We start from the raw sequence: 27,308 nt of genomic DNA, 5'->3' as shown, positions 1-27,308 counted from the left end.
AGGTTTACTCTTGCTTTCATCTTTATCTGCGGTAGAAAACTTATTTTTAAAATCTGAATTGTCCGTTGACTTTTTTGCTTTGTCCTTTGTATTTCTGTGGTGATCCTGGTTTCTAATTCTTATGGGTTTTAGCTGAGCACCAATTGTCTCTGAGACTACAGATGATGCCTCCTCTCTCCTTGAGAGGAGGTCCCTAGTCGGGATAACTTGCTTAGTCTTCCCAAAGCCATCACTATAATGGAAACAAGTCCAGCAGGCCCAGACAGAGGGCTTGGATTTTCAGATACTTGGCTCAGCCCCGGAGGCAGCGGCATGGGCTATTGCCGGGCCAAAGGAAGAGCTCTAAGCATTCAAAAAATTGTGGCAGAGGCCAAAAATGATTGCAATCAGTGGCATGGAGAAAAGAGAAAACTTAGAAACTGTTCATGTTTGAGGAGCCAGTAGGATTACACGAGATGAGCTGGAATTTGGTGCTACTTGTTATATTATGCAACAGGCCTTTTGAGTTATCTGTCCAACACTGGAGCTTTGTCACCCAGGTCTATCTACACGTTCTAGCTCAAATCACCCTGTGGCACATTTTATATATACATGTATTGTGGACCGTGTCGAACCCACAGTCTTCCCGGCCCCCACCGCTTACTCCAGCCACCAGTTCACACAAGCTGACAGTGCTGCACCTCAGGTCTGCAATACATTGCCTCTTGCTTTCTGCCCAGAGGAAAGACCCTGCTCGGGACTCACACATGTGCAACCTGGAAATGTGGGGAACGGACACCTACGGGGCTGCCTTTGATGCATGCTCCCTCTTTTATCCACAAGGCAGATCAGATGGTTTTGAGATGCACAGGGCTCCTCACAAGTTCTGGCTGGCTGGAGCAGTGCCCTTGGTGCCGGCCATCCTGAGAGTGCATCCTTGTACTGGATGTCCCTCTTTCCCTGTTTCCTCCCCCATCCTATTCCTGCCCCTTGGAATCTTGTTCCCAAATATACTACCTAATGGCACAGAAGCCCTGGTCTCAGGCCCTGCTTTCAGGAGAACCCAGGCTAAGACACTTGTGCAAGAAGGCTCTTTCTGCCGTCAATGAATAAAGTAAAGGTTTCTGGCACAGCGGGGATTAAATCTTAGCCTGAGAGGCTAATCACCAATCACTGCAAGAATTAGCCCCAGCTGACCTAGACAGAATTCAGGTGGTGGTGTGGCATGACTCACCAACTTGTGGACATAAAGGCTGTAGGCAGCTGCTATTATTTAAAAAATCATTTTATTTATTAAAAGATCTTCATTTCCCAAGGCACTTCAGTAGCTTTCACAAAAATATGGTTTTTATCCAGGTGAAGCATCTGTTTTCGAAGTACCGTGGTAACATAATCATAAAAGACAGTTACACCGAACACAACATATCTCCCAATGTTACACAACTGAAGTGAGCAACTCTGAGACTGTGAACACAATTTAACTTTCTTCTTTGTAATTTTTCCCCATGATTAGGTATCCCAAAAGGAACTCTTACAATGACGTCATTTTTGGCACTCAGAGAAGTGCTTGTGGCTAAGGCTGATTTCTGTGCACAAATGGCAACGGCAGACCATCGCCAGAGTGATTCTGGATTGGATAAAAAACAACAAAGACACAAACTAGGAGGCTGAAGAACCAGCCTTTCCTAAAGTCTATTCTGAAGGGCAAATAAGTTAAGCAGAAAAAGACATAACAAACAACCAACGAACAAACAAAACACAAACATTCAAAATCTACAGTATAGTTTTGAGAAAAGAGACGAGTTTGCTTGCCTCTCTTTCTCACTGATACACTTCCTTCCAATAAGACATCAGAAACCACAGTAGCAGGAGATGTGAATCACACAGCAGTGGAAAACAAGAATAACAGATTCAATGATGCACCTTGTATGGGCCTGGACAAGCCCAATGCTTTGATCGGATGTAAACAAATCTACGCGGTAGTCACACCGAACGGCACCAGAACTCACAAATCAATGCACTTGCCCTTCTTCCATTATGTGCTCAGTTCCTTCTGTATTAATTACCTTTAGGTTTCCCCAGATCTGTGCTCTCCTGCCTGGGGGAGCAACAATCCCACTTAATACCCCTTAAGACTAAGAAAGTGTGAGAAAGCAAACTCCCTGTGCAATTATTTGTTTTCCTCTAAAGTGCACCACTAGAGGGAAATGGGGATAAGATTAGGGGGGATAATTAGACCTCCAGTTTTATCAGGAGACTTTTCAGGAGGTCTAAAATTAAGATGTAAATTTAGCAGGTGCCTCTCTTATTCTTCCAGGTCCCACTGGTTCTGGTGAACAGTTAACTTCTTAGGGAGCGACAAGAAGCACCATCCTCCAAGTCTGGGAGTTAAGATGTATCTAAAGTTGTCGCTCTGGAGGGAAGGTAGTGCGCTCGGGCCCCATGCAGCCTCTGATTCCACGTGTTCAGCCAGGAGCAAGTCAGACACAGAGGCAACAGCATGAAGGGCGGAGATGTCCACCACTGAAGGGCTCGGTGTCTGCACAAGCTGTTTCTGACGAGACCCGGTTTCCTTCCTCACCTTCTCCCTCACCGGATGCTGTGTTATAAGGCTGTGCTTTTAAGGACTATGGAGCTTTCTTCACCATCTTTTAACATCCTTGTGTTGCTTGGAGTTTGCCTGTATTTTATTCTATAAAAACAAACAAAACCAGTGTTAGCAATGAATCTTTAAAAAAAAAAAAAAAGATGTCTACCAGTCTCTAAACAGTCAAACAAAACCCAGAACTGAGATGATCTCACTAAGGGGGAATAAATCTTACAGCAGATTCTAAAAGGTCTCTCCTGGTCTCACTGTCCCAGAGTTGCTGGGGGGTGGAGAGGAGATGCACACGGTGACACGGCGGTCTGGCTCAGACCAGACAGGACAGTTTGTAAACACCTTGCCATTTCTAACCCTCTCATGGCTAAACTAGTCCATGGTATTTGTGAGAGTTTGTGGGGAACTCTCAGCCAGGCCCAGACCCAGTGTATCAACACTGCAACCCAGCACAACCTTACCCTTTGACCCTCAGCATCTGGTCAATGGTATCTGGGAGAGGGGTGCCAAAGCTCTCTGGGAGGAACAAGGTGAGAATGGCTGTCAGGATGGTCAGACTTCCCATGAGAATGTAGGGCAGGAAGCGGTCGTAGGCACCTATGGCAAAGACAGAACCCTAAGCCAGGGATGTAGTCAGACTTGGCTTCTCTTCCTCCCTCTGTGCTCCTAGGACTGTAAAGGGGACCACGTGCTTTCTCAGTCTCTGTGTCTCCCACAGTCTGAGCTGCCAGATTGGAACCTGGCACCTAGACAGGTCTCAGAGCCCAGAGTTGGCAGAGACATGCCCAGGGGTCCTATAGCACCTCATGGTGCAGGGGAGGGGTGCCGACTGGGAGGAGGGGCCTCTTCCTATCTCCCAATGCTGGATTTCCACAGAACTCGAGGTTCTCATCCAGGGACAGCAATAACTCCTCCACCTCTCCAGATATGTCACAACCTGCTCACTTTGCCTTCAGGCCAGATAAGGTGTTTCTGCTTGTCGTATTCATGTAGTGTGTTCACAACACGTTCTGGGTACTTTCAAGGTGGCCACCACCCCTCCCCAAAGATGTGTAGGATGGGGGTGCTGCCATGGGGAAATAATTCCAAGGAAGAGAAAAACTGTGCCCTGTTACATAAAATGGCACAAGGCAGATCTTCACACAGTACAGAACCACTGTATAAAACCAGGTACTCCAAATTACAATAATTCGCACTGCATCAGACCTCTTGAATGGACCTCCTGCGCTCCATGTTCCTTTTATACTCTGATTCCAAGAAGAAATGTCTTCAATTATACCACCTGCAGTTTCTTAGGACAAGGGAACTAGATCTTCTGATGGAAGGCCTGGGATGGCCAGAGCAGAGGCAAAACTCTACTTATCTCACTGATTTCTAGCTAGTGTGTAGGTCATTTTCTGTTTACAAGTGAGTGCCTCCTCCACAGTGTGCCTGGACCCATGCCTTCTCTAGGCATAGATCTGGTCCTGGATGGATCCCATCTGCTGTGTGTGCCTTCTCCGCTGTTAACAACCCACCAGGGCTCACATTAAAGGCAATCAGTATTTCCACCCCATGGCTCCTGCATGCCCCAGCCCACAGGACTTACCGAGGTAAACAAAGTAGGGGGACAGGATACTCCCCAAGCGGGATGCCGTGGAGCTGACCCCCACACCCATGTTTCTGACCACTGTGGGATACAGCTCGGCTGTGTACACATAGACCATGGAAAAGGCAGCAGTGACTCCAAACTTGCCCACCATCACCAGGACAGTAGCCAAGTAATACAAATCTGGAGAAGCAAAGGGAAGGAAGTAGAAGGCACCAAACCATGGTACGCTGCTATTAGGCATTTTGTATCTTTTTTGCCTGAAGCAAACATATTTTCTCTTTTCTGGGATATGGGGGACAGTGTCTCTAATGACCTGTGGGATCCTGTGGGATAAGAGGCTGTAGCCACAATGTCCCTCCAAGCTGCTAACTGAGAGGAGGCTGGGACCCACGGCTGTGTGAGGACACGCCCTTCTCCTCAGCCTATAGACCACCGAAGTGAGCCTCTCAATAGCCCAAGTAAACCTGCTCCAGCCCAGAAGTCATTGAAGACATGCCTGTCGAGGGGTCAGGTGGCACCCCAGAACCACATACTGTAGGCACTGTGGAAGGAATGAATGACCTGTGGATGAATGGGGATTCCATTCTAACTCATTTCATGCTTTCCCTCAGTCAGACTATGGCGATTTGTAGGCCAGCAGACCCCCAGAAATGATCCTCTGATCCACCCTGCTCGCTGTACCAATGAGGAGATAGTGGCCTATGGGTCACCCTGAGCTCTGGTGTGAGCTCTGTGTATATACACTGTTCCTGAGCAGAATGCTGCCAGGCTTAGGGACCCACAAACAATCACCAGAGGCCCCCAAATCCATGTATCTGGATACTATGAGAGAATACGAAGGTCCACACACGGTTTTGTGAATTGTGGAAAAAGGCTGCCTCCCACTCATCAGTGGGATGACAAGATGGTTTTAAAAATAAAACCCACTTGGGGCACCTAGGTGGCTCAAGTTGGTGAAGCATCCGACTTCAGCTCAAGTCATGATCTCATGGTTTGTGAGTTCAAGCCCCACACCAGGCTCTGAGCTGACGGTGCTGAGCCTGCTTGGGATTCCCTCTCCCTATGTCTCTGCCCCTCCCCAACTCATGTGTATGCACATGTTCTCTCCCTCTCTTTCTCTCTCAAAAAAAAAAAAAAAAAAAAATCGGAGCACTTGAGGGGCTCAGTTGGTTGAGCCTCCAACTCTTGGTTTTGGCTCAGGTCATGATCTCACTGTTTGTGAGTTTGAGCCCCACATCAGGCTCTGCACAGACAGCTCAGAGCCTGCTGAGGATTCTCTGTCTCCCTCTCTTTCTCTTCCACTCTGCCACAAATGCTCTCTCTCTCTCTCTCTCTCTCTCTCAAAAATCAATAAAATAAGCATTTTTTAAAAATTCAGCTTATGGCCTGTGAGACCCATGCTGTGCCTGGCCTGTTCCTTCTCCGTCCCTTCACCTCTTACCAGCTCCCTTCTTCTCAGACATGCCAGTTATTCCCTCCTCAGGGTCTCTGCCTCTGCTGTTTCTTCAGCCTGAAATGTTCTACATGCAGACTCTCTCACAGCCTTCTCCATCACTTCACCTATGTTCTTGCTCACCTGCAAATGCCCATTCTTCAAGGACGTTGTCCCTGACTGCTCTATTTAAACTAACTCTCCAATGTCCTTTATCATTATTATCAACGGTGACCCAGTCTGTAGCACACTAACCATTTTATTTACTTGCTTGTGGTCTTCTCAACTAGCATGTGAACTCCAGGAAGGCCTGGGGTTCTGCCTGACTTGTTTACTTCTGCATCTTTAGCCCCAAGCAGAGCGCCTGGCCGACAGAGGCACTCTGGAGCTGCTTGTTGAATAAATACATGACTAACACAGGGCCAAGGTTCAAGAGTAATGGGGATGGCTCCCTTTCTTCCCCCTTACTCTGCAGAGAAAGACACATATGCACACATTAACCTGGGAGAGTAAACACTCACCACCAGCTCTCACCACTCCCCCAAAGCCCAGGCTATGACGAGGGTGTGGTCCCAGGAGACACTCTCGTGATTTTTTGGTGGAGGATGCAGATATGCAAGAGAGCTATTGCAGCGTGATTTCATTTTCTTCTTTATTGGCTGGGGGTGAGGAGGTGGGGGTCGGAGGGGGCAGAGGGGTGGGGGGATGGAGACACAGCCTGGTAGAGAAGGGTGAGTCTGTGAAAACCCCAGACCACAGACGCGCGTGGCCCCTACCTGGAGGCACCAGCTGCACGAAGAGGAGAACGCTGCCCCCCAGGAAGAGGGCCGTGGCCATGGAGTAGCGCCGGGGCACGTGCTGCAGCAGCAGCCAGGCCAGCACGTACGCTGGGACTTCGACCACAGCCGACAGGAAGCAGTTCACGTAGACATCTCCGTGCAAGTTAGGAGTGTCAAGGGATAGCCCGAAATATCCCACTGAGATGGTCATCCTGGAACAGGGGGCGGGAGAAAGCTGGAGAGGCAGCACCCACGTGCCTCTCAACCTCAACAACTTGTAAAGTACAATTACTGCAGGAAATTCAAAACTATCCTCGCCAGGAGGGCAGCGGATTTAGCCCTGAGTCTTACTTCTTAGAACAAAAGATAATTTCCTCCTCGCCCCCACGTTTACCCGGGGCCACAGCAATTTCAGAGCATTTCAAACAGAAAGAGTCCTGGCAAGAAGGATTATAGAATTCGGGTAGATTTACTTTGTAAAAGTAAAAACCCACCTCCAACGTGCTTTTCAACTTTAAAAACCTTAAGCCAAAGTACTCACAAAAGCTACTTCCCTGCCTTCTGGCCCCACCCCCACCCACAAATCCAGCAAATGCAGGAGGAGGGAGAGAAAAGAGGCAGGTGTCAAGTAAGGTGTGACAGGACTGGAGGGATAAGATAAAACAATCATTAGGTCAAACATTTGGAGAAAGCCCCCCCCCCCCCCCAGCAGAGCCTCTGTCTGCGGCCCCAGAGGAGGCTGGGCAGGCGCGGCTGGCCGCAGCCCCACAGGACTCAGAGGATCGGAAGAGCTCCTATGGCAGGGCCACATCATCTCATCTGCAAGCTTCCCAGTGTCCCAGGCCTGGACCCTGCCCCTGGCAGGCATTCTCTCCACTGATGACCAGCACTCTGGCAAACCAGACCTTTAGGCGTTAGGATGTTTTGACTCATCTGCATGTTGAAACCACAACTGTGACAATCAGGAAAAAGGAAGCGTCCAGGAGTCCCTGGGAAATCCAGAGCTGGAGGAGTACCTGGGCGAGCCACAGACTAGGTGACTCATCACAGGCTGGCAAGTCTGCGGTGCAGGCTGAGCATCGGTCCTGTCTGAGGCCAACAAAGGTGTGGTTCACCGCCCTGAGGGGTCTTGGGCCATTCCTTGGAAGTGAGTGACTCACAACATCCCCCGAGGGAGCAAAACAGCTGGCCGCCCCAAAGATGACGGCTCTCGTACTAAAGGACACTGAGCAGAAGTCTGCCGTTCGCACCTAGCAGGCTCAGGTACTCTATAATCCCAAGCGTCTGGCCACCGAGCCAACGATCCCGAGGCACTGGGCTGTGCCCCCTGCTCCGGTAACTCACAAATGCCCTCCTGACACACTTAGTGAAATGCCTCATTAGAAGGAGCCTGAGGACATCTCGGCCACGTCCCTGCCTCCAGGACAATCTGTGAAAATCCCAGAGGGAGGATGTCCTGCTTCCACAATTCCAGACAGAACTTAGCAGTCTCTGTAACGGGAAGGACATAACATTTTCAGTTAGCTCCTTCCTAAAGGTCTCCCCTGTCCTCATCAGCCGCTGTCTGAGGTGCAGGAGACAGAAACAAACTAGGGCCCACAGTGATCAAGGATCTGCCTCAGGACATGGAGAGTTTCCCCAAAGTCCCCAAAGCTTCCCCAAAAGCCCCCACAACAGATTTCATTCTCCTTTTCTGAGATTCCATCAAGCTAAAAATTGTGTGATACGCCCACTTCTTTCATTGCAAGGCAGATCCCTTAACTTTCTGATGACACAGGCTTTCAATTTTGGTCTGAGACACACATGTGCAAATGAGAGGCCTGACAGCCACTGCCAGAAGCTGTGTCAGGAAGCTTCAGGTAGGTCTCACTTACGCACCACAGAATTATGGACATGACGGTGACCATTCGGATATTCCGGGTCCGAAGCAGGTCCAGAATGCTGTGGGACTGTTGTTTCTTGGAACTCAGGTCTTGTAGCTGCAGGAATGATATGACAAGCGTATGGGACAGAGAGGATGGAGACTCAGAGACTCAAAAGCATACCTGAACCCTAGCATCTTAGCTTTCTGCTGCTCCAAGGTGGCGAGCATTTTATGTTTCTTTCTTGAAAAGAAGAAGTGTGGTTAGTGTATCTTACACTGCTGCGGAAGGCTTGCCCAGGCCTTATCAATGACACATTCGTGAACAAGAACAAGAACAAGGAAAAGTAGGTGACCAGTCCCTCAGGGGAGGCAGCCAAGGCAGAGGCCCAGGCTGACAGCTCCCTCTCTGCCCCACCCCCAGACTCCACCAGTGGCCACATTCCAGGGAGTCCTCTGGAGCATTCCCTCCTGAGGCTGGCTCCCTGCCCTCTGGGTCAGAGAGAGAAACTGGCTGTGCAGTTTATTGATCTGATATTTTAAGAGAATTGATGTTTTGAGTCTTCATACCATGTAGTTACTGGTCTACTTCCAAGGCACAAAATTTCAGATAGAAAAACAGGAAAATTGACCTCCGCTTCACCCAGAGTAACTTCCTATGAAATTTGGCACGGCCAAGAACATTAATAAACCACACGTCTAAACACACTGATGTTGCTTTCTTAAGCAAACCCAGCTTTGGAGTTTGTTTTTCTCGAGTTAGCAGTTCAACAAAAGGTCAATTTTTGACTTTAATGGGGCCACTGAAATATCCTCATTTCCTCAAAGATGCTAGTGGGGCTTATGGGTTTACCCAGACTGACCCCTCACTGAAAAACCACCAAGGCTATCACACTTAAGAGCCCTTCCTGCCATCTACTCCCGCCCTGACATCTGTGCGTCAAAGCCCCTTCCAGTACGTGCTGCGCGGGAGCTGCTGCTGGGCCAACACGTCTCTGATGCCTGTACTAACTGGTCTCCCTTTCCTAAGTCTGCACCTGAATCCTGAGTGCTTCTCATGTTCTTTCTGCGCACACTTCAGCCATGACTGCTGGTGGCTGTTCTTACAGCCTTGTCTCCCCATAGGATCAGCCAGCAATTACAACTTCTAACCTCTTGTGGTAGTCAAGAGACGAAGGAAAACTGCCTGTTGTAGATAGCGGAAGGAGAGGGAACAGGAGGGAGAATCAAGACTCAGGAATAAGGCAGAGCCAGGAAGTTATTCACGGCACATGAGAACAGGGGTTGGTGTAGGGGGAAGAGGCGGATATCAGAAAGGAGCTGGCTCCAAGATGATATGCAACAACTGATGATGGGAGGGTGGAGGGACGCTGGACATTTCTAACTCCAAATCTACTCTTGCTCCATATTTTATGTACTGTTTTTTTTTTTAAGATGAGAAGCTGCATAAGACATGAGAAACAATGATTTCCCACAATGCCAACTTCATGAAAGGCCTCTTACCCAAAGCGTTTATTATTCAAATTAATGCTTTAACTATATGATTGCCTAGAAGAGAATTACATGAAGTAGGACAACCAGAGGTGAAGGTGAAAGGATTTGGACAGTTGGTGCTTTCTTCTCAACATGTGAATTTGAACAGGGCCTGCTGGGGGACAACTGGGGCTCGGGTAGCGAGAGGGCTGGGCTCATGCATGGTGCTGTTCTAACATCATGGTCACGGACACCCTCCGCCCAACTCCCTCATGGCGCTTACCTCACTTGAGTCAAAGATAGTTGAGGGTGCAACAATCCCATTGATTTTGGCAGCCCTGCGGATGATCACCTCTGCCTCTTCAAATCGTCCCTGTGAGATGAGCCATCGGGGGGACTCAGGGATGAACCTGGAAGTATAAGCGATAATCTCACTGAGTTGGTCCTGCCCAACAGACCAGGTGTAGCAGAAGTGGAAGTGGGAAATGGGGTTTTAGAGTTTGCATTTGGGGGATGTCTGAAGCAAAGAGATGGTCGATATTATATCCACTAATGACCTGAAGTGTGAGCTTCTGAGTACCCTCAAGAGTGCACAAAATTTGGACGGGCCTGCACACTGGGATGGGATTCCTTCTTAGGCTGCCCATTTCCATTGCTAAAGGAGGGTGGTGCCACCTGCTGGACACTAAGGAGAAAGGCACAAGATAGGCTTCTGAACCCTGGCTTCAGTCCTGGGCCTGGTCCAGACCAGACTCTTGCCCTGCGCTACTTATCTGCCTGTCCCCAGCATCCACAGAAGCTTCTGCTCTGGCCTCTTAGCCTGTAGTTTTTCCTCACTTCCCACCCCTGCTCCATCCAAGGGACTCGTCAGACCCCCTACCTATGTTTATAAACGCACCTGGGACTTTTAAGACTTTGTGGATCTTATTTTCTACCTCACCAGATGGCCTCTGCCCTTTGGTCATGACCAGGACCCCTGCTGTCCTCTGTGTCCTCTCCCACTATGCTCTGAAAAGCTCTCCGCTCTGAGGGGAGCAGTGATCTCACCAACCCCAACTTCAAGGGGCGATTCCTGCCTCAGCCCCTCTGCTGTGTTCCCCCTCTTGGTATGGATGGCCTCCTCTCTGCCTGTCCAAGTTCTCTATCTTGGAAGCCCATATGGAGGCTGGCTTCCTCCCGTGTAGCTACCCAGAGGACTCTCACTTCCAGTGCTCCCCCTCTTCTGCCAGTGCCTGTGGTGGGAGGCCTCAGCAACACACAGCTAGAACCAGGGCCTAGGCAGTCTTGTCAGTCTGATAACTTCCTGAAGGTCATGCTAGGCTCCGTCATCTCCTGGCTACAACTTCTTCCTCTCCTTGTGCTTCGAAAAACCCAGCACAGGGCTGAGAACAAGTCTGTTGATGTCTGGGGATTTTCTTTTGTTTCCTTTTTGGCTTTTCCGAGCGTGGAAAAAACATTCTGAAACAACTTACAACTAATTTATACTTCCTGTCTCTAGGAGCCCAAATAGGGATCTGTGGCTTGCTGCTGCCCCCTAGTGAAGGCCAGACAGAAGACAGCCTGTGATGGGCACCCCTGGGCACAGGCGACACTCACCACCAGAGCGCGGCACACAGCACCCCCGGCACTGTCAGCGCCAGCAGCAGCATCCGCCAGTCTCTGATGAAGTAAGCAAACAGTGGCAGCAGCATGTAGCCAAATGCATAAAATATGCACACTCCTAACGTGGAGAATATAATACGAACCGACTTGCCAAGGATTTCTGTTCCTGTTCAAAACAAGGGAGGAGTCATGTTAGCACTTTAATTTAGGTTATTTCCTTATTAATCTTCTCTTATGTAATTTTCAATAGAAATGAAAGCAGCCACACCCTAGGGAAGGGTGGGATTCTGATCCTGCTGTGGTCTGACCGCCCAACGGGGGTGCCCCAGTGTGGCCTCTTAGGCTCCTCAAGGACAGTTCTACTTTGAAAATTTTATCACTTCCCTAAACTGTACACTCAAGATGCCACGTGAGGCCTCAAAATGTAATTCTCATGTAGGAAGAATTTATTAAAGGGGAAGTCACTATGAAGGATGCACATGGGGGCTTAAAGGGAACATTTTTAAGAAAAGATTCTTCTACTGGACGTGAAGAGAAAGAAATAATCCTTTCAGCATACAACCCAAGGAACCCAAAGACCAATAAGCTAGAGTCAGATTCCTCCAGTGAGACTGGTGACTTTCAGTGAGAACAGGCCAAAGTACCCCACTGTGTTTCTGGAATTAAAACCCTAAACATCACGAGACTTAAGTCCATTCACATCAATTCATTCTTTCCAGTCAGTTTCACTGGACACAATGCTTTACAGAAGAGGCAGTTTTCTTCCTTGGCAAGCCTGCCATTCACGGCCCTTGCTCCTCACATCATGTCTCCATTTTTCCTTAGCAACCTCAGCTCTGGGAAGGCTCTTATTTTTAATGGATGATCTTGGGAGAGTTCTAGTAAAACGGCTATTGAATACTAATGAGGCCGAGGCCCACATCTCAGAGAGCAGAAAAGAAATGGAATTCAGCATTCAGGCTACAGTGCTCCTGGGCACTCAAGGCTGAGCACTTAGGAGACTCCATTTCACTGCCTAGAAAACTAGGTTCACCAAGCAGTGCTGGCCGGTGTTGCTAGAGACCATTTCCCCTTGAGGGACTTCATAGCTGTCTGCAGAGAGTGGGTGGTGGGATGACGGTGAAACGCAGGCTCAAGTACTCAACTCCAACCTGATGGCCATACCCAGGACAAATGCTGCCACATAGTTGGAGATCTGGCCCATGCCCACAAGGACAAATAGCACAGCAAACATCTCAAAGTTCTTCGAGAAGATCTGTAGGAAGCTGAAGCCCGTCTGCATGCCCATGGTCACAAACAGCACGTTCTTCCGACCAAACCTGGGAAGAGAGTGACAGAGTTCCAGCTGGGAGGAGGAGGCAGAGATGGCCTCCGCCAAGACGGGCTTCCCCCAGGGCTCTCCAGGGAGGGTCTGTGGACAGTGCCGCCAGGGTGCAGTACAGGGACAGTCCCGATCTCCAGTCCCTGTGCTGTTACCCGCCCTCCCCACGGCCAATGTGCAGCCCACGCACCAGGACTGCCCCCAAAGCAGTGCCAGGATTATGATAATGATTGCAAGGGATTGAAATGCATTCATTATGTGTAGATCCATACATTCAGAATGTAGTTTTTTAAAAGAGAAGTGGTTTACTTTGGAGGATGATGGAGAAACCAGTCATTTTAAATGAAGACTGGTAAATAAAGGAAAAGAAACACTTGTCACATATCCAAAGAATGCCAACAGGAACCAATAGCAGGTGAGGGCAAATATCATTTTGTGAAAGTATTCCAACTATTAAATAGAAAAGATGTGATAAAATTAGAATATCACCATTTTATAATCTTTAATAAATGAACAGATGTGGGCATTATGTTTTAGTGACTGCTACCAATCTTTTTATGAAGAGATAACTGAATACTACATGCATGATTTCTAGTTTCGCTAAAGGGTATGAACCTGAATCTGATCAAGTCTCTAGATCTAAATACCAATTTGCAGGAGATGCAGAGAAAAGAGGAGTATGCTGAACTGCACTCCTAGTAGGCAATCAGCAAAATCCAGAATGAAAAATTCTAGAGAGGAACAGCCCAGGGTGCAAGAGATAAAATGTACAGTAGGGCAAAGGATGGAGGCAGAATCCCTTAATTAAAGTAGACTAAAAGACGTATTAAAAACTTTTTAAGTGGGCAAGACTAGAGTTGTGTTTAAGGATACACATTGGGAGGATAAAACTATGAAAACCCCACAAGGAAGTGATTCCTTTAAAAGTCAGGCTGGTGGTTACTTATGGTGGAGAGAGGCTGTTGTTGTACTTGAGATGGGACATGTGCACAGGGGCTCCTTGGTGGCCAGCAAGGTTCTAGTTTTTGACTTGGTGGTCGTTCCAAGGTTATTTCCCTGGAATAATTCATTAACTCACCACACACCTATTCTGTGTGGTTTTCTCTATCTATGTTCATTTAAAAAAAATATTTTTTTTTGGTGGCTTAATCAGTTGAGTGTCTGACTCCAGCTCAGGTCATGATCTCACAGTTCACAAGTTCGAGCCCTGCATCGGGCTCTGTGCTGACAGCTCAGAGCTTGGAGCCTGTTTCAGATTCTGTGTGTATGTCTCTCTCTGCCCCGTTCCTGCTCACACTCTCTCTCTCAAAAATAGAGAACATTAAAAAAAAAAAGAAGAAGAAGAAAAGGAAAACATTTTTTTTAATGTTGGGTTTTTTTGGGGGGTTTGTTCGGTTTTAAAGATAGTATCACAGCCAGAGAGGAACAAGTCTACATATTTCAATCAACCTAGCAGGTTCAGCTGGAGTCTGGCCAGGGCTGGCTGATACCCATTTTCATTCAATGAATGTTTATTTGAATTTCAACTATATACTAGGCACTAGGGATACATCTGAATTATAAAAAACAAAATTCTTGTTTCTACCCTCAAGGGACTTACAGCCTGTGGGTGGTGAGACAGACAGTAATCACGTTCTAATCACACAACCACACTACCAAAAGTGCAATTACACACAGACACAAAAGCACTGAAGGATTAGCACCCAGGTTCACAAGGGATACAACAAAGGAAACTACCCTGGGCTGGGAATCGGGGTTGAGGACGCGGGCATTCAGGGAAGGGCTCCCTGATGATGGGACACTGAGATGCGGCCCAAAGAAGAAGTTATTATTGACAGGGGAAGTAGGCAAAAGGGACCAAGCATTCACAGTATAGTGGAGGAGACCAACATTAATCAGATGATAACACCTATTATTTACCAATTTCCAATCCGTTCAATGGAGAAAAGCCAAAAGGAACCAGGGTAATATATAACAGGGACCCTGAGTTAGACTTCATGGTCGAGGAGGTCACAGGGGTGTTTGGGGAACACAGAGAAGAGCATACACAAGTGTGGCTGGAGGGGACAGGAGGCCATGCGCAGCCAGCAGCCAGTGTGAGTGGCGTCAGCTGTTCAACAGAAGACTGTTGGGGTCGGGGGTGGGGGTGGGGGAACCAAACTGCACAAGGCCTTGGTGCCACATTAAAGAGGTTGGTGCTTCTCTCCATTGAAACAGGTTTCATATTTGATTTTGGTGCTAATGGCATCCAGTAGGTAGAGGCCAGAGACCTTCTAAACATCCTAAAGTGCCAAGATAGTCTCCCACAACACAGAATCCTCTGGCTCAAAATGTCAATAGTGACAAGGTTGAGAAATTCTGGTCTGGAAGGAGACCAACTTCCCTTGCATTGTTCCGTAACAAGAGTACCCTGCACACTAACCAAGGGATGGTCCCTTCCTACAGGGAGACAGGGATAACCTTCACCCAAGCCTTCCCTTCTCATGGGCTGCCTGGGGTGGTAGGGAAGAGAAAGACCCAGGGAATCCTTACATAGTACCAGTCCCTGGAAGTCCAGGGCTGGGACCAGAAATGCTCACTTTTAAAGCCTGTCAACAAAACGTCAACCACACGTATGTTAGAAAACCAGGAAATATCTGTCTACCTTCTCCCAGGGCTACGCTCTCTTGTAATTCACGCACACAAAGGTAAATCGATATCTTCGGGTAAAATGCTGTGACAACCCAGGATTATTTTAACTGCTCTAGAATTTCAAGCTTATTACATGCCAGAAAGGAGACTAAACCTTTGCCCTATATAAAAAGTTACTGTTGATACCCTAGACAAGTTGAGGGCATGAATCTAATGCTCTGAGGTCACTTCTTTGGCCTAGGTTTTTAAGCCAACTTGCTTAGAAGTAATGAGATCGGAAACCTTCCATCCCACAGAGCCTGGTGCCCCCTGTGGGCATGGAGATGAGCTTGAGAGGTGATCTTGGAGTGGAAGGTAGGGCTGCACCTACAACAGCCACACTTTTGGCTGCTTCATTTATTTAACAGAGATGACCCTACTTAAAAGAAGTCTGCTGACAAGTTTTTTAGGTTTGTCAAACACTGCACTTGCCCTTCAGAAGACTAAGGTGGTCCTCAATGTACTCATTAATTTTGCTTCTACTGTTTGCTTGGGATCATATCTGAGGAACTTGAACACTTTCCTTTGGTATCCATGGTGTTCCCGGTAATCAGGTTCTCGGGCTAACCCACAAAGATCTACTTAACCCATGACACAGTTGACAGAAAAATGCACTGAGTTTGAACTTCTCACTTGGAGTACCTCCTCCTCGATTTTCATATCAAGGAAATTCCTCTGATTCTCAGCTGCCACTCAACCCCGTGAGTGGGGATTCCCCACCAACCAGCCCACTTGGAAGGTCTCAAAGCACAGACCTGGCCAGCCCCTGTTCTCACTCTACACTCTTCCCACGCAGTCTCCTCCATACTTGGAGGCTTTGCCAAGGGTTCTATGGAGCTAACATTTCCCAAATGTGTTTCTCCACTCCAAAGCTCTCACGGAGCACCTTAGCCACACATGCAACTGCAGGTTCAGTCCATTCACTCAGGCCTCTCCCAGTCACCCCAGACCCAGAACACTCAAACTGAGCTCCACATCTTCTACAGACATGGTCCTCTTCCAGAGTCCTTTGTCTCGGAAAAGGACTCTGTTGTGCAGGTCCAAAATCTCCCTCATTTCCTGCATCCAACACACAGCCAAGGGCTGTTGGTTGGACTTCCTACCTCTCTTCTCCACTTCTACCACCATCAGCCTAGTCCAAGCCATCATCTCCCACATAAATACTGTGACAGACTCGTAGTTGCTCTCTACACAACCCCTCTTTCTCCCTTTCAATCCTTCCTCTGCAAAGCTATCAGATAATTGTTAAAAAAAAATAAACAAACCTGATTATACTATACTCTTGTTTTTATAAAACTCTCAGTAGCTCCCCACTGCTCTATGACTGATGCCCAAACTCCTTTCTGTCAGCTAAGCCTGGCCTTCTCTTCTGCTTGGGCCTCCACGGCTCACTGCTTCCTCTTCATACCGCTCTCCACACATCTACCACAGAGGACTTTTTCCCAGTCCCTAAAGTGCACCGTCTCTTCTTGAATCTAGGCTTAAGTACCGCTCTCTTTGCCCAGAATGCTCTTTTCTCTCTCTACCTTTTTATCACTGGCCAGTTTCTACTTATCTCTCAACTCCTAGCACATTGTCACCTCCTTAGGGTAGCTTCTCCCGGCCTCCTCTGTTAGACCCTCTCTTAGCTTCCTGTACTGCTTCTCTGTATCACTTACACCACGAAGGACAAGTGCGCCCCTCAATTAGTTGTTTAGTACATTCTGCTTTGCTAGAAGGCAAGTTCTGGAAGAGCAGGGCCCGAGAACAGTAGTCCACACAAAACAGAGCCATAGAGGCTCTTTGGATCCAAATCCTAGCTCTGCCACTTGCTGGCTTCGTGACTGTACAAGTGATTTCACTCCTCTGGGTTTCATTTTCCCACCTGTGAAAATAGAGTAAGAATGCTTCCTACTTCATAGGGTTATGATGAGATTTGTTCTTTCTTTTATATTTGTACAGTGCTTATGAGAGTGTCTAACACATCGTAGGTGCTATGTGCTTGTTAGATAAATATAAGTAATCAAGTGAAGCCTGCTGGTAGATTAAAGACCTAGGGAAGCAAGGTCTTTTCTCCAAAAGAGCAGGTGTCTCAGGCTCGTCTAGAATTGTCCATCAGTGGTCATGGCCCACTTGACTCTTTAATGCTCACGGTGACTGTGGGAATTTGACCCTTTTCTAAATTTTTTTTAAGTTTATTTATTTATTTAGAGAGAGAGAGACAGAGATAATGAGCGGGGGAGGGGCAGAGAGAATCCCAAGCAGGCTGTGCACTGTCAGCATATAGCTTGATGTGGGGCTTGAACTCACAAACTGTGAGATCAGGACCTGAGCTGAAACCAAGAGTCGGACGCTTAACCAACTAAACCACCCAGGCACCCCTGAACCTTTTCTAATGGCTAGATGACACTTGGGAAACACAAATCTAGTGAGAAAGCATACATTTCTCAGGAAGAAAGGATTCTCAGGTGAAGACAATAATCTAAACGTGCAGAACATCACCCTGAGTCTGTCCTATGGGAGGATATGGCTTTGTTCTTTAAAAAAATTTTTTTTAAGGTTTATTTCTTTTTGAGACGAAAGAGACAGAGGCATGAGCAGGAAATGGGGAGAGAGAGAGGGAGACACAGAATCTGAAGCAGGCTCCAGGCTCTGAGCTGTCAGCACAGAGTCCAATGTGGGGCTCAAACACATAAAATGTGAGATCATGATCTGAGTCAAAGTCGGACACTTAACCAACTGAGCCACCCAGGTGCCCTTGACTTTGTGCTTAAGGTAGGATGACATTCTCATCCTGAACTTCTCTATTAGACCCCAACCAGCTAGGAGAATGCTGGGACTCCACTGGGTGATCCAGTACAGCTAAGAACCTTGGTGAAGGCTATTCTCACTGTGGGCTTCTCCAGAGGAGCCCTGGGGTAAGAAGACTGGATATAATGGATCCCTCTGAGAACGTCATGGAAACTGTGGGCCTTCTGCCAGAAAAAAATGCTCATATACAATCTCTAAAATTTTGGACATAATTTCAAGAGTAGATGAACTCCCTAAGCCATGAATGGAACTTGAGTAAAAAACCTTGGAATTATACATATAAGCTGTTTATAGGCCAAAACAGCACATTTTATGCTTGTTGTGAAGTAGGTAACATACCCAAAGGACTCTTAGCTAAGAGGCACCATCAATGTGAACACGAGAGTTCTGCCTGTTATGCCACTACCAGCTAGTGAGATCTCCTCTCACCATGCAGAGAATGATGGTTTGGGAAATACAGAGGTGGTCATTCATTGTAGGCCTTAAGATCTACAAAAAGTTCATCTGCAAGTGTGTGTGCTGCCTACCTCTCCAAAGCTGAGGGATACAGAGGAGTCACCTTAGGAAGGCCAGCTAGGCTGGTACAAGAAGTGAATTATGACATATTTCCCAGTCAGTGGGATCATGGGTACACTTGGCTCAGATTGTTCTGCTCAACAAGAATTAGAGAGAGGAGGTTGTTGGCTCTCTTTACTTGGTATGGAATCTATGCTATAGACACAGCTTCCTCTTCTTTTAAAACACAAGGCCCTGGGCTGAGAGACTATCACCTGAAGTCAAGGGCCAGGAACATACATGCTCCTTGCTCAGTTCCATGGTCCCCTGCGGCTGCAGGAGATAGACACCCACCTTACCTGTCTGAGAGCTGCCCCGAAATGAAGGAGCCCACCAGCACACCCACGAAAAACAAGGAGATCGTGAGTGGGGCCTTCCAGTCGTCCTCACACACCAGGTTCCACTGTAAGGGAGCAAAGGGACGTATTACTCACTCCTTTTGTTAAATGTTTTAAATGTAAGGCTTCTTGTTAAATGAAATGAGACTCTCCTGCATCCCTGCAGGCACTGTTTACAGTACTGCACAGGTGCATGAGCTCATTCAGGCACGCAAAGGCTTGCGTGGACAGTGGAGCAGAGAGGAGGTTCCCCCTCACAGGGAGAGTGGGCCCCTCCCGTCCTGCTTTTCGTGGCTTTTCGCTCCATTGTTTTGCTACCAATTTGCGGAGGGGAGATAGGTAGGGAGCAGGTACTGTGCCCGTGTGTCAATCCAGCAGAAGGCAAGGCCTTTCATGGTCACTTCTAAGAATCTGTGGATGCAGCAGGGTACCCTTTCAGTGGGGTTGAGGCCACTGGGAGGAATGGCACAGGAATGGGTCCAGAGCAGGGCTCTGGGGCTCTAAAAGTCAAGCCATCCAGCAAAGGGCTGAGGCCAAAGGGCCAGGGATGCATCATGCTGATCTGTTCTTGCAGCTGAACCCAGGCCCCCACCCTGGGCCAGTGAGCCCTGGGACCCTCAGGTGACATTTACAGCTGGGATCCCTAATGCTGTGCCAAAAACACTAGGCCAAAATTACCGCCAAGAGCCCTGATCTGGGAGTCAAGAAACTGGGTTTAGCTTCTGCTCTACTGCTAAGTGGTTATGCAGTGTCAGACAGGATTCCCCCCACCCTCATTGTGCCTTTATTTCCCCATGTGTAAAACAGGGATTGGGGTATGCAACAGGCTGCTGTGCTTGCGTTTCCCAGCTCCCAGTGTATAGTTCCATCTACAGTTACCACAAAAAGAGATCTGCAGGCATGGGGAAGCAGCTGAACATTCAGATCTGAGCTGCCCCAGCCTAAGAAGGAGCGAAAAAAAGAGAAGAAAAGCCAAAACAAGAAGCTTACTGGTTCCCAGAAAAATGTTTCCCAGAACAGAGAAAGACGGTGCTTAGTAATCACCAAGAAGGCTGCCCTCCAGGAATGCAGACCCTTGCCTGCCTGGTGCCAGGCTGCTGGCTCCCTAGTAATAGAGGGAGAGGGAATTGGCAGCTTCCAAGAAAGCATTTCTTCCAGGCGAGTGACAGGGGAAAAAACAAGTCTGCGTCCTTGCCCCACTGGGCAGTGTGTGCACGTAGCCTCCGGGGACCTTAGAGGGGTGGGAGGCTGTCCACGAAGAACCCCCACAGCTAACAGTAAGGGTCACTTGGCCGCACAGCTGTGTCTCCACTCTGGAATGAGCATGCACCTTGGATGGGCTGAGAAAGGTGCGGAGGAGGGAAGAGGCGGGGATCTGAAACTCCAATCCAGAGGAAGTCCAGGGGCGCCTTAGTGGCTCCGTTGGTTAAACATCTCACTTTGGCTCAGGTCATGATCTGAATACTTAGGCTACAGCAGCCCTCCCACCCCTGCAGCCTCAGTGGTGCTAGTACCTAGATACCATCTCTCTTCTAGGAGAGTGGGCACTCCTGGGGCAGCTCCCATACAGACACGGCCACTATAGTCAGGACGGTAGTGACCAGGGGGTGAGAACTGGGGAACTCAGTGATGCAGTGCCGGCCTCTGGCTCTTAGGTGTTACACAGAGCTTCAGAGGCCAGATCATGGCTACCGTAGCTTCTGACTATGATGGGATCTATTCCCAGCCAGCATGCATTACTTTTGTTGCAACAGAGATGAGAAACAAGAGTCAGTAGCTGCTTCTGAACAGGATTCGCATGAGGGTTGGGGACTGATATAGCTGAGCTAGACTGGAAATCCACAGGGGCTTCTACAGTGAGTTCTGGAGCAGTAGCCCCCTCCCCTGACAATGTCAGGTCTCCCACCACAGGTTTGTAAGGAATTCTGTGCTGACAAGGCCAGGTGTTACCCGAAACCAGGTCAGACTATGCCCTGAAGAAGAACCTCGTGGGAGAGGTTCCCAGAGCGTCTTTCCGGTATCTGCGGCCACAACCCTGCCACTTAGACCAGGCTGTCCTTACTCTGGGAAAGTATGTAACTCCCTGGAGTAACTGGGCCCTTTATCCACCACTGAAGATTCTTAACAATCCTCAGCACCTGGCTTTGGGCCCTCTAAAAGCAAACTTGGGTTGACACTTCCTTTCTACTGACAGGGAGCCTATGAGTAGCATCAGGAAAGATAAGAGGTCTCAAAAAATGAACATAAGGGCAGCCATGGTTTGATTTCTACCCAGCCAATCCATTCACTTACCTGTCAGCCACCAGATGGATTGCAGTGGGTTCCAGGATTGGGCTGGCATCCTCTTGAGGAGAGGTGGGATGAGAAGCCCTTAGAGTCCAGGCTACGTACCCAAGACTTGTGTTTGCAGAGGAATCTAGTCTTCCTATCCTGAGCTCAAGGCTCCCCAGCAATGACTGAACCAGCTATAGACTAGCTCACAGATGCTTCCTCTTGGTACATGAGATGGGCTGTACTAGCTGATGATAACAAGCCTCAGTGTTAGAACTAAATGTGTGTTTAAGGTTCAGGTCATGAGTCTAGCATTGTGATCCCTCAGCTGGGTGAACTGTGAGGGCAGACACAGCCTAACAAAATCTAAGAGGCACTCTGGCAACGAGTCTAGACTTGCCATCCTTCCTGGTCAGAAAAGTGCCTCTCTAGTGGTGATGGCCTCATGGATCTATCTCTCAAAGCTATTCAAATTGTACACTGTACTTGTGCCACTTATTTTCTTTTATTTACAACCTCAACAAAGCTGTTAACGTTTTTGAGAGAACTGTGTCTCTTGTATACACTATATAATTATAGCTGCTTCTCAGTTATGGGAAATGGAGAGATGATGTATTTCCCTGGGACTAAATGTTCTTACCTGTGGGTTGGCTGGAAGGAAAAAAAGATAGGGTCTGTGCCCAGAGGGCAGAAACACTTCCTGAGATGTACCTAGCCTGACCGCATCGATGGTCAGACACACTGGTAAGCACCACCTGTTACTGAGTGCCATGTATTCCTACACACATTTCGTCCTGCCTCCTGCTGCAGTTAATGGCACATTCTTGCTCCAAGGCTGTCAGGGCAAGGAGACAAAGAACTTGCTGCCATATCTTCTATGATGCCCGGCGGTGCTCTACAGAGGAGAGGCTATCTGGTACATAGGCGAGTGAGGGAACAGATAAATAAAAGAGCTCTTGACTTTCAACACCACAGTACTCTTTGGGCTTGGACCTTAGGCTTGGTTGCTCAAGGCCCAAATGAACCTTGAACTTCAATCTCTAGAATTTTTTTTCTTTCTTTCTTTTTTTCCCCCCGCTACTTCACCCCCTTCCCTGTGTCATCTCTAAGAACTTTGACCCAGGGTGTTGGTTCTCAGCTGGCTAGAGTGGGGCTCAATCTTACCAGTCATGGCTAAATGGTTCTGCTCGGACTGTATGTGTACAGGGCCCTCAGGGACCCAGCAAGTGACTTATCTGGCTTGCCATGAACTCCAAAAGCAGAGCTGAGGGTCTTCTCACTCACTCTCCCTTGAGTGAGACATGTCAGTAAAGACATAACAGTGAGGCACACACTCCAGGTCTTTCCACACTGACCAGCCCAGCCCTGCCTCCCAGGTTGATGTGGTTTTTCCTTCAGGTGGGCTTGTACATAACAGTGAGGGCTGTCCTATCTTCAAAGACTATCGGTACCTAACAGAAAAGCCAGTTCAGAGAAAGAGGCTTTCCAGGACAATAAGGAGTGAGTCAAAGTACTACTATGGGCTGGGGCAGGAAGTTCAGAGAAGCAGAGAATGGCCAGAAGCAAGGAGACACAGATGACTGCTGTGTCTTAGCTGAAAACACCCTAACTCATGGGTGCCCGAAGAGATAGAAGTTTCTCAAAGAATCTTTCGGGCTATAAGCTGGGCTAGAGAGATCCTAAAAAGCAAGTGGCCCAGGCAGCCTGAGAAATCACCCAGGTTTCAGAGAAGGGGGCAGTCCTGGACCAAGAAGCACTCAGGGATTAGAGCAACACTGCAAAGTGGGGTGGCTGATTCTCCAGTGCTCCAGGAATGACTGAGGGGCAGGGGAAGAGGCAGCCTAGAAGCACAGGGACCACCAAACTATTCTGAAACATTCCCTTTCGCCACATGATGTCACCTACTTTCCACCAATCCCAATACCTTGTCACAGATCCATATAGGGGCAGGCCATAGTTTGTGGGCTGGGAGGTTATATTTTCTTTAAAATATTTTTGTCAGTGCTTTTTGACCACCTCCAAGTTTCCCTTCTATGAATTAAACTGTCCTTTCCTTCTTTAGCTCTCAAACTTTAGACATTTCTTAAACTGTTCATTAATCCATTCACTAAATATTTCCTTCAGTACCCTGTCTGTAACCAGTCTCATGTCAGAGGGATACAAATAGGTAAATCAACCACAACGTTTAGTACTACATGTACATACTTTAACTTCAACAAGGAAAAAAAATTAAACCAGAAACCTACGGTTTTCATCTTCTGTTGAAAAACAAGTAGGAATTCAATACCAATGTATGTATGATACAAACACCTCTATGTATGATTTGGGGCTGAGGGCAGGGTTGAAACATTTAGCAGGCATGGAACTGGCTGCACTGGTCAGCAGGCCAGGTTCCGGTTGGAAGAAAATGGGTCTTAGAAAAATGGTGCCATCAAAATGTTAATGTAATAGCTTCCAGGGGTGACTGTTCACCTAAGAGGAACAAACAGTCTTGGACTTAAGAGTCAGACATTCCAGTATCCCAAAACAAAGGGCTAAGTAATGTATTAACCTTGCCTCCTTGCAAAGGCTGACAATGTATATGTAGGTAAAAGGGTACATGGCTCTTATGAAACTGCCAAGACAGCTAAATAAACAGGCTAAATACAATAAAAGGAAAAACTGACGTTGGCAGCAATGTAGCTCCAGGATCCTTCCACTATAGCCGACCTTTGGGAGCTCATCAGTGCTACCACCAGTCTCAGCCCAAGCAGGACAGGGGCAGTGAAGTAACAACAAATGACTAGAGTAAGCCAAGGGACTCTAGAAGTCAAGGTAAAATCCAAAGAGATGCCATGAGCTTCCCGTGAATTCACTGCCTCCCCCGTTCCATGGGCAGCCAGAAGCAGAATTTGCAGGGACTCCTGTGTCATGAAGTATGGCTTTACCTTGGTGGCCTCTGCCAGCAACCTGAGGGGACAGCCTCTGCTTTCACAATTCCCACTGGCTTCCAGCGATGTGACAGACTTGTTTGTGAAACTAGGAGTGAGGACTTGTGATGGCTGGAAGTTTTGATTCTCTGTCAACTCCTGGGTCACAAAGCACTGTCAGCTACCTCCATTCAGTGCCTCTTTTGTCAAGTACCAACACCTCAGGACACTGGAATGATATCACTAGCTGAGAGATGCCAGCGGCACTCAGATCACACTCCTACTACATACATGTGGAAGTAAGCACAGACGCTGGGGACATCAAATGTCCAAACATACAGGGCACATGTGTGCACACACATGGACACAAGAGCCTCAAGGCAGTACTCAGACTTCCTTCAAGAGTGACGGCCTCCAGAAGCAACATAAAAGGGGCGTCCAAAACCCCTGTGGGCTTATAGGAGGGTCTGATGCCATATCAGGACCTGTACACACTCCCCTTTAGTGCTCTCCCTGTGAACCCTGCCCTCCTTCCAGGTTGTTTCCTGCTGTTCTAGACTTTTATCTGACGAGCTAAACACTCCAGATTCAGTGAGCCTGCCATCTCTAGGAAGCTTTCCCTCATCTGTGAATCCCCAAGCCTGATACTCTGTGAACCTGGCCACCCAGGTGCCTGTGGAGGACTCTTCATTGCTCTGCTAGCTCATTTCTGCTGAGACTCCAGGGAGTCAGAGTTCCAGTGTCTGAATAAGATGCAAAGCACATCTACAAGCATCCATTAATGTGATGCCATACATAAAGTTCTGATGACTGCAGGGTCACCAGGAGAGACAAAGCTACCCAAAAAGTAAAATCCAAGTGGTTGGGGAATAAGTAGCTAAGCAGCCCCCCACCCCCACCCCCCGCCGCATTTCCTATCAACTGAAGTTGTATGCTTTAACTAAATCTGGCCAATGACATGGCCTTTGAATATTCTAAAACATTCCAGGTGAACAAGTCAGCCTAAATGGATGTTCAGATGCATGGGTCCTACAATTCTGGTAACTAAACATGAGCAAAAAGTACGTGATCCCTAATGGGGTATGACTAGACTGTCATTTTGGGTGAGGATGAGTGAGGAAAGAGTAACTAGAGAAAGGAGCACCATAACAATTTAAACACATGCTTCCTTTAGCTTTAAAAGTTCTTAAGAAATGAGTGTTTCTCTGAACAGATGCCAAGAGGCTAGAGAAGCGCGGTGACAGGCCCTTGGCCCAAGCTCTGACTTTACTCAACACTCCCTCCTCCATCTAGAAAAAGACTTTGATTATTCAGGGTCTTAGAGTATCTATCAGGGGCCACCAGAGTCTTCTTGGCTCCCTCTTCAAGGTAGCTATTAACATAGGTGGCTAGCAGGACACTCTTGGTGGGAGAGGCATGGTCTGGTCAGAAGTCACTTCTCAAAGTGTTAACTGGAGGATTCCCACTTTGAGGTGTGTAGTGTGCTGGGGGAGAGAGAGTGACAACATCCAGCGCGCACCTTGTGGGGTGGAGTGCGAAGGTCCTCCCCACGTCCTCAGCCCCGGGACTGGTACCCACCTCGGTCACGATGGTGGACAGGTAGATGTCCTGGCTGAACTCCCAGCCATCCAGGCAGCTCTCCTGCTCCAGCCGCTCCAGATCCACATCGCGCCCCGGCTCCAGCCCCAGCGCCGAGAAGTTGGTGATCGCCGCGAGCCGGTAGCGCCGGCAGCTGTGAGGGACCTCGCGCCCGTCCTGCAGCCGCAGCGGGATACTGTGGTTGCGCCACGCGCGGCTCAGGTTCGCCGTGTCGGGGACCCGGCAGCGGTGCTCCGGGGTGGCGGCCAAAAACACGACTGACATTCCATTGAAGCCGTTGGGGATGATGCTGGCGCTGAGCAGGAAGAAGATGAGGCGCTGGAAGGGCCCCCACTCGCCCAGGAAGGCGGTCACCTCGTCGTAGTCCCGCATGCCGCCTGCAGCGGCCAGCGGCGCGCGGCCCGGGGTCGAAGGACGCGGGGGTGCGCGGGGGCGGGGCGTGCGCGTGCGCGCCAGGCCTTCGCCGCGCGACCGAACGCAGGACGGGCGAAATGCCGGCCCTCAGACTGAACGAGCCCGCGACCTCCAGACGCTGTGGCGACCAGGCAGCAGAGACCTGCTTTACATAGAGCTCGAGGCTGGGGCGGGCTCTGGGCCTGGGCTTTGCGGCGCGGACTGGGAGGCGGGGCTGGGGCTGTGCGTGACGGCGGGTGGGCGGGCCCGGGCCGCCGCGCGCACCTGGGGCTTGCGCAGGGCAGCTGACCCCGAGTCTGGCGGGTTCTCGCCGAGCCTCTGCAGGCACGGCAGCGACATTACAACCCAGGTAGCCCTGGTTCGGCTTAGGAAGGCAGTGAGACTCGCGGCCTCGGCGTCTGAGGCCAAGGTCTCTGGCCCAGCTCGGAGCCCGGGGAGGGGATGGCTAGATGAGCGGGGTGAGAGGGTCAGGTATTAAAAATACCGTCCCTCCACCCCTGCCAGCTTTTTACTAATGTCCCTTGAGGGACTGTGACTGGCCCAGAGTCTTACTGCCAATTAGCTGCCCTTGACACCGCCTATCTTTGTTAACAGTGGCAGGGATTATTTTGAAAGTGGAACCGTTAACTACCCCAATGGAGAGGCTGGCAGCAGTGACTTTTAATTCTAATCCAAATGCCCTTTCCATACTTTGGTCTGAGTCAAGCTCCTTTGTTGTCTTTTAACTTGTTAAAACAAATGTAAAAATTTAACTTCTAGAGCATTGATGATCCCGGTCTAGGATTAAATGTTTCCTTCAGGTTAAGTATTTCTGCACAGTTAACTCAATAGTTGGCAGTAAAAAAAACAAAAACAAAAACCCAAAACTAGATGATTCTAAAGTTTCATTGTCCAATAGAATACTTTTGTAATTTAAATTTTTCTGGTAGTCCTAGTAATAAAGTTACCAGTTTTGGCAAAAAAAATTTAAGACATCCAGTTAAAATTGAATTTCAGTTAAAAGAGGATTAATTTTATAGTGTTAAAATATAAGCAAGAACATACAAAATTCATATATAACTGGGTGTCCTATATTTGGTCAGGCAACCCTACGTATTAAGAAAAGTAGAAAGGAATGGATGATAT

At 48.5% G+C, this 27,308-nt stretch overlaps 1 protein-coding gene across 2 annotated transcripts; it reads right to left on the bottom strand.

Annotated features, from left to right (window-relative positions):
• Positions 1–1,246: 1,246 nt before the first annotated feature.
• On the bottom strand, positions 1,247–26,315 carry SLC22A5 (solute carrier family 22 member 5). 2 transcript variants are annotated; one of them, XM_039252541.1, is made up of 10 exons: positions 25,749–26,315; positions 18,952–19,055; positions 12,481–12,635; positions 11,311–11,482; positions 9,998–10,124; positions 8,259–8,359; positions 6,378–6,592; positions 4,167–4,349; positions 3,040–3,175; positions 1,247–2,671 (listed from the first exon to the last, which is right to left on the bottom strand). In XM_039252541.1, exons 1-10 carry the CDS (start codon positions 26,139–26,141, stop codon positions 2,584–2,586), a joined length of 1,674 nt encoding a protein of 557 aa, XP_039108472.1. In that variant the 5' UTR covers positions 26,142–26,315; the 3' UTR covers positions 1,247–2,583. The 2 variants fall into 2 exon arrangements, with proteins under 2 accessions (XP_039108472.1, XP_039108473.1); XM_039252542.1 differs by lacking the exon at positions 4,167–4,349.
• Positions 26,316–27,308: the final 993 nt, after the last annotated feature.

The sequence above is a fragment of the Hyaena hyaena genome, unplaced genomic scaffold (genome assembly GCF_003009895.1).
Source record: "Hyaena hyaena isolate Hyena2069 unplaced genomic scaffold, ASM300989v1 scaffold_425, whole genome shotgun sequence".
NCBI classification, from domain to species: domain Eukaryota; kingdom Metazoa; phylum Chordata; class Mammalia; order Carnivora; family Hyaenidae; genus Hyaena; species Hyaena hyaena.
Note: the sequence above shows the minus strand (reverse complement) of the source record. Positions and strands in the feature narration are given on the sequence as shown.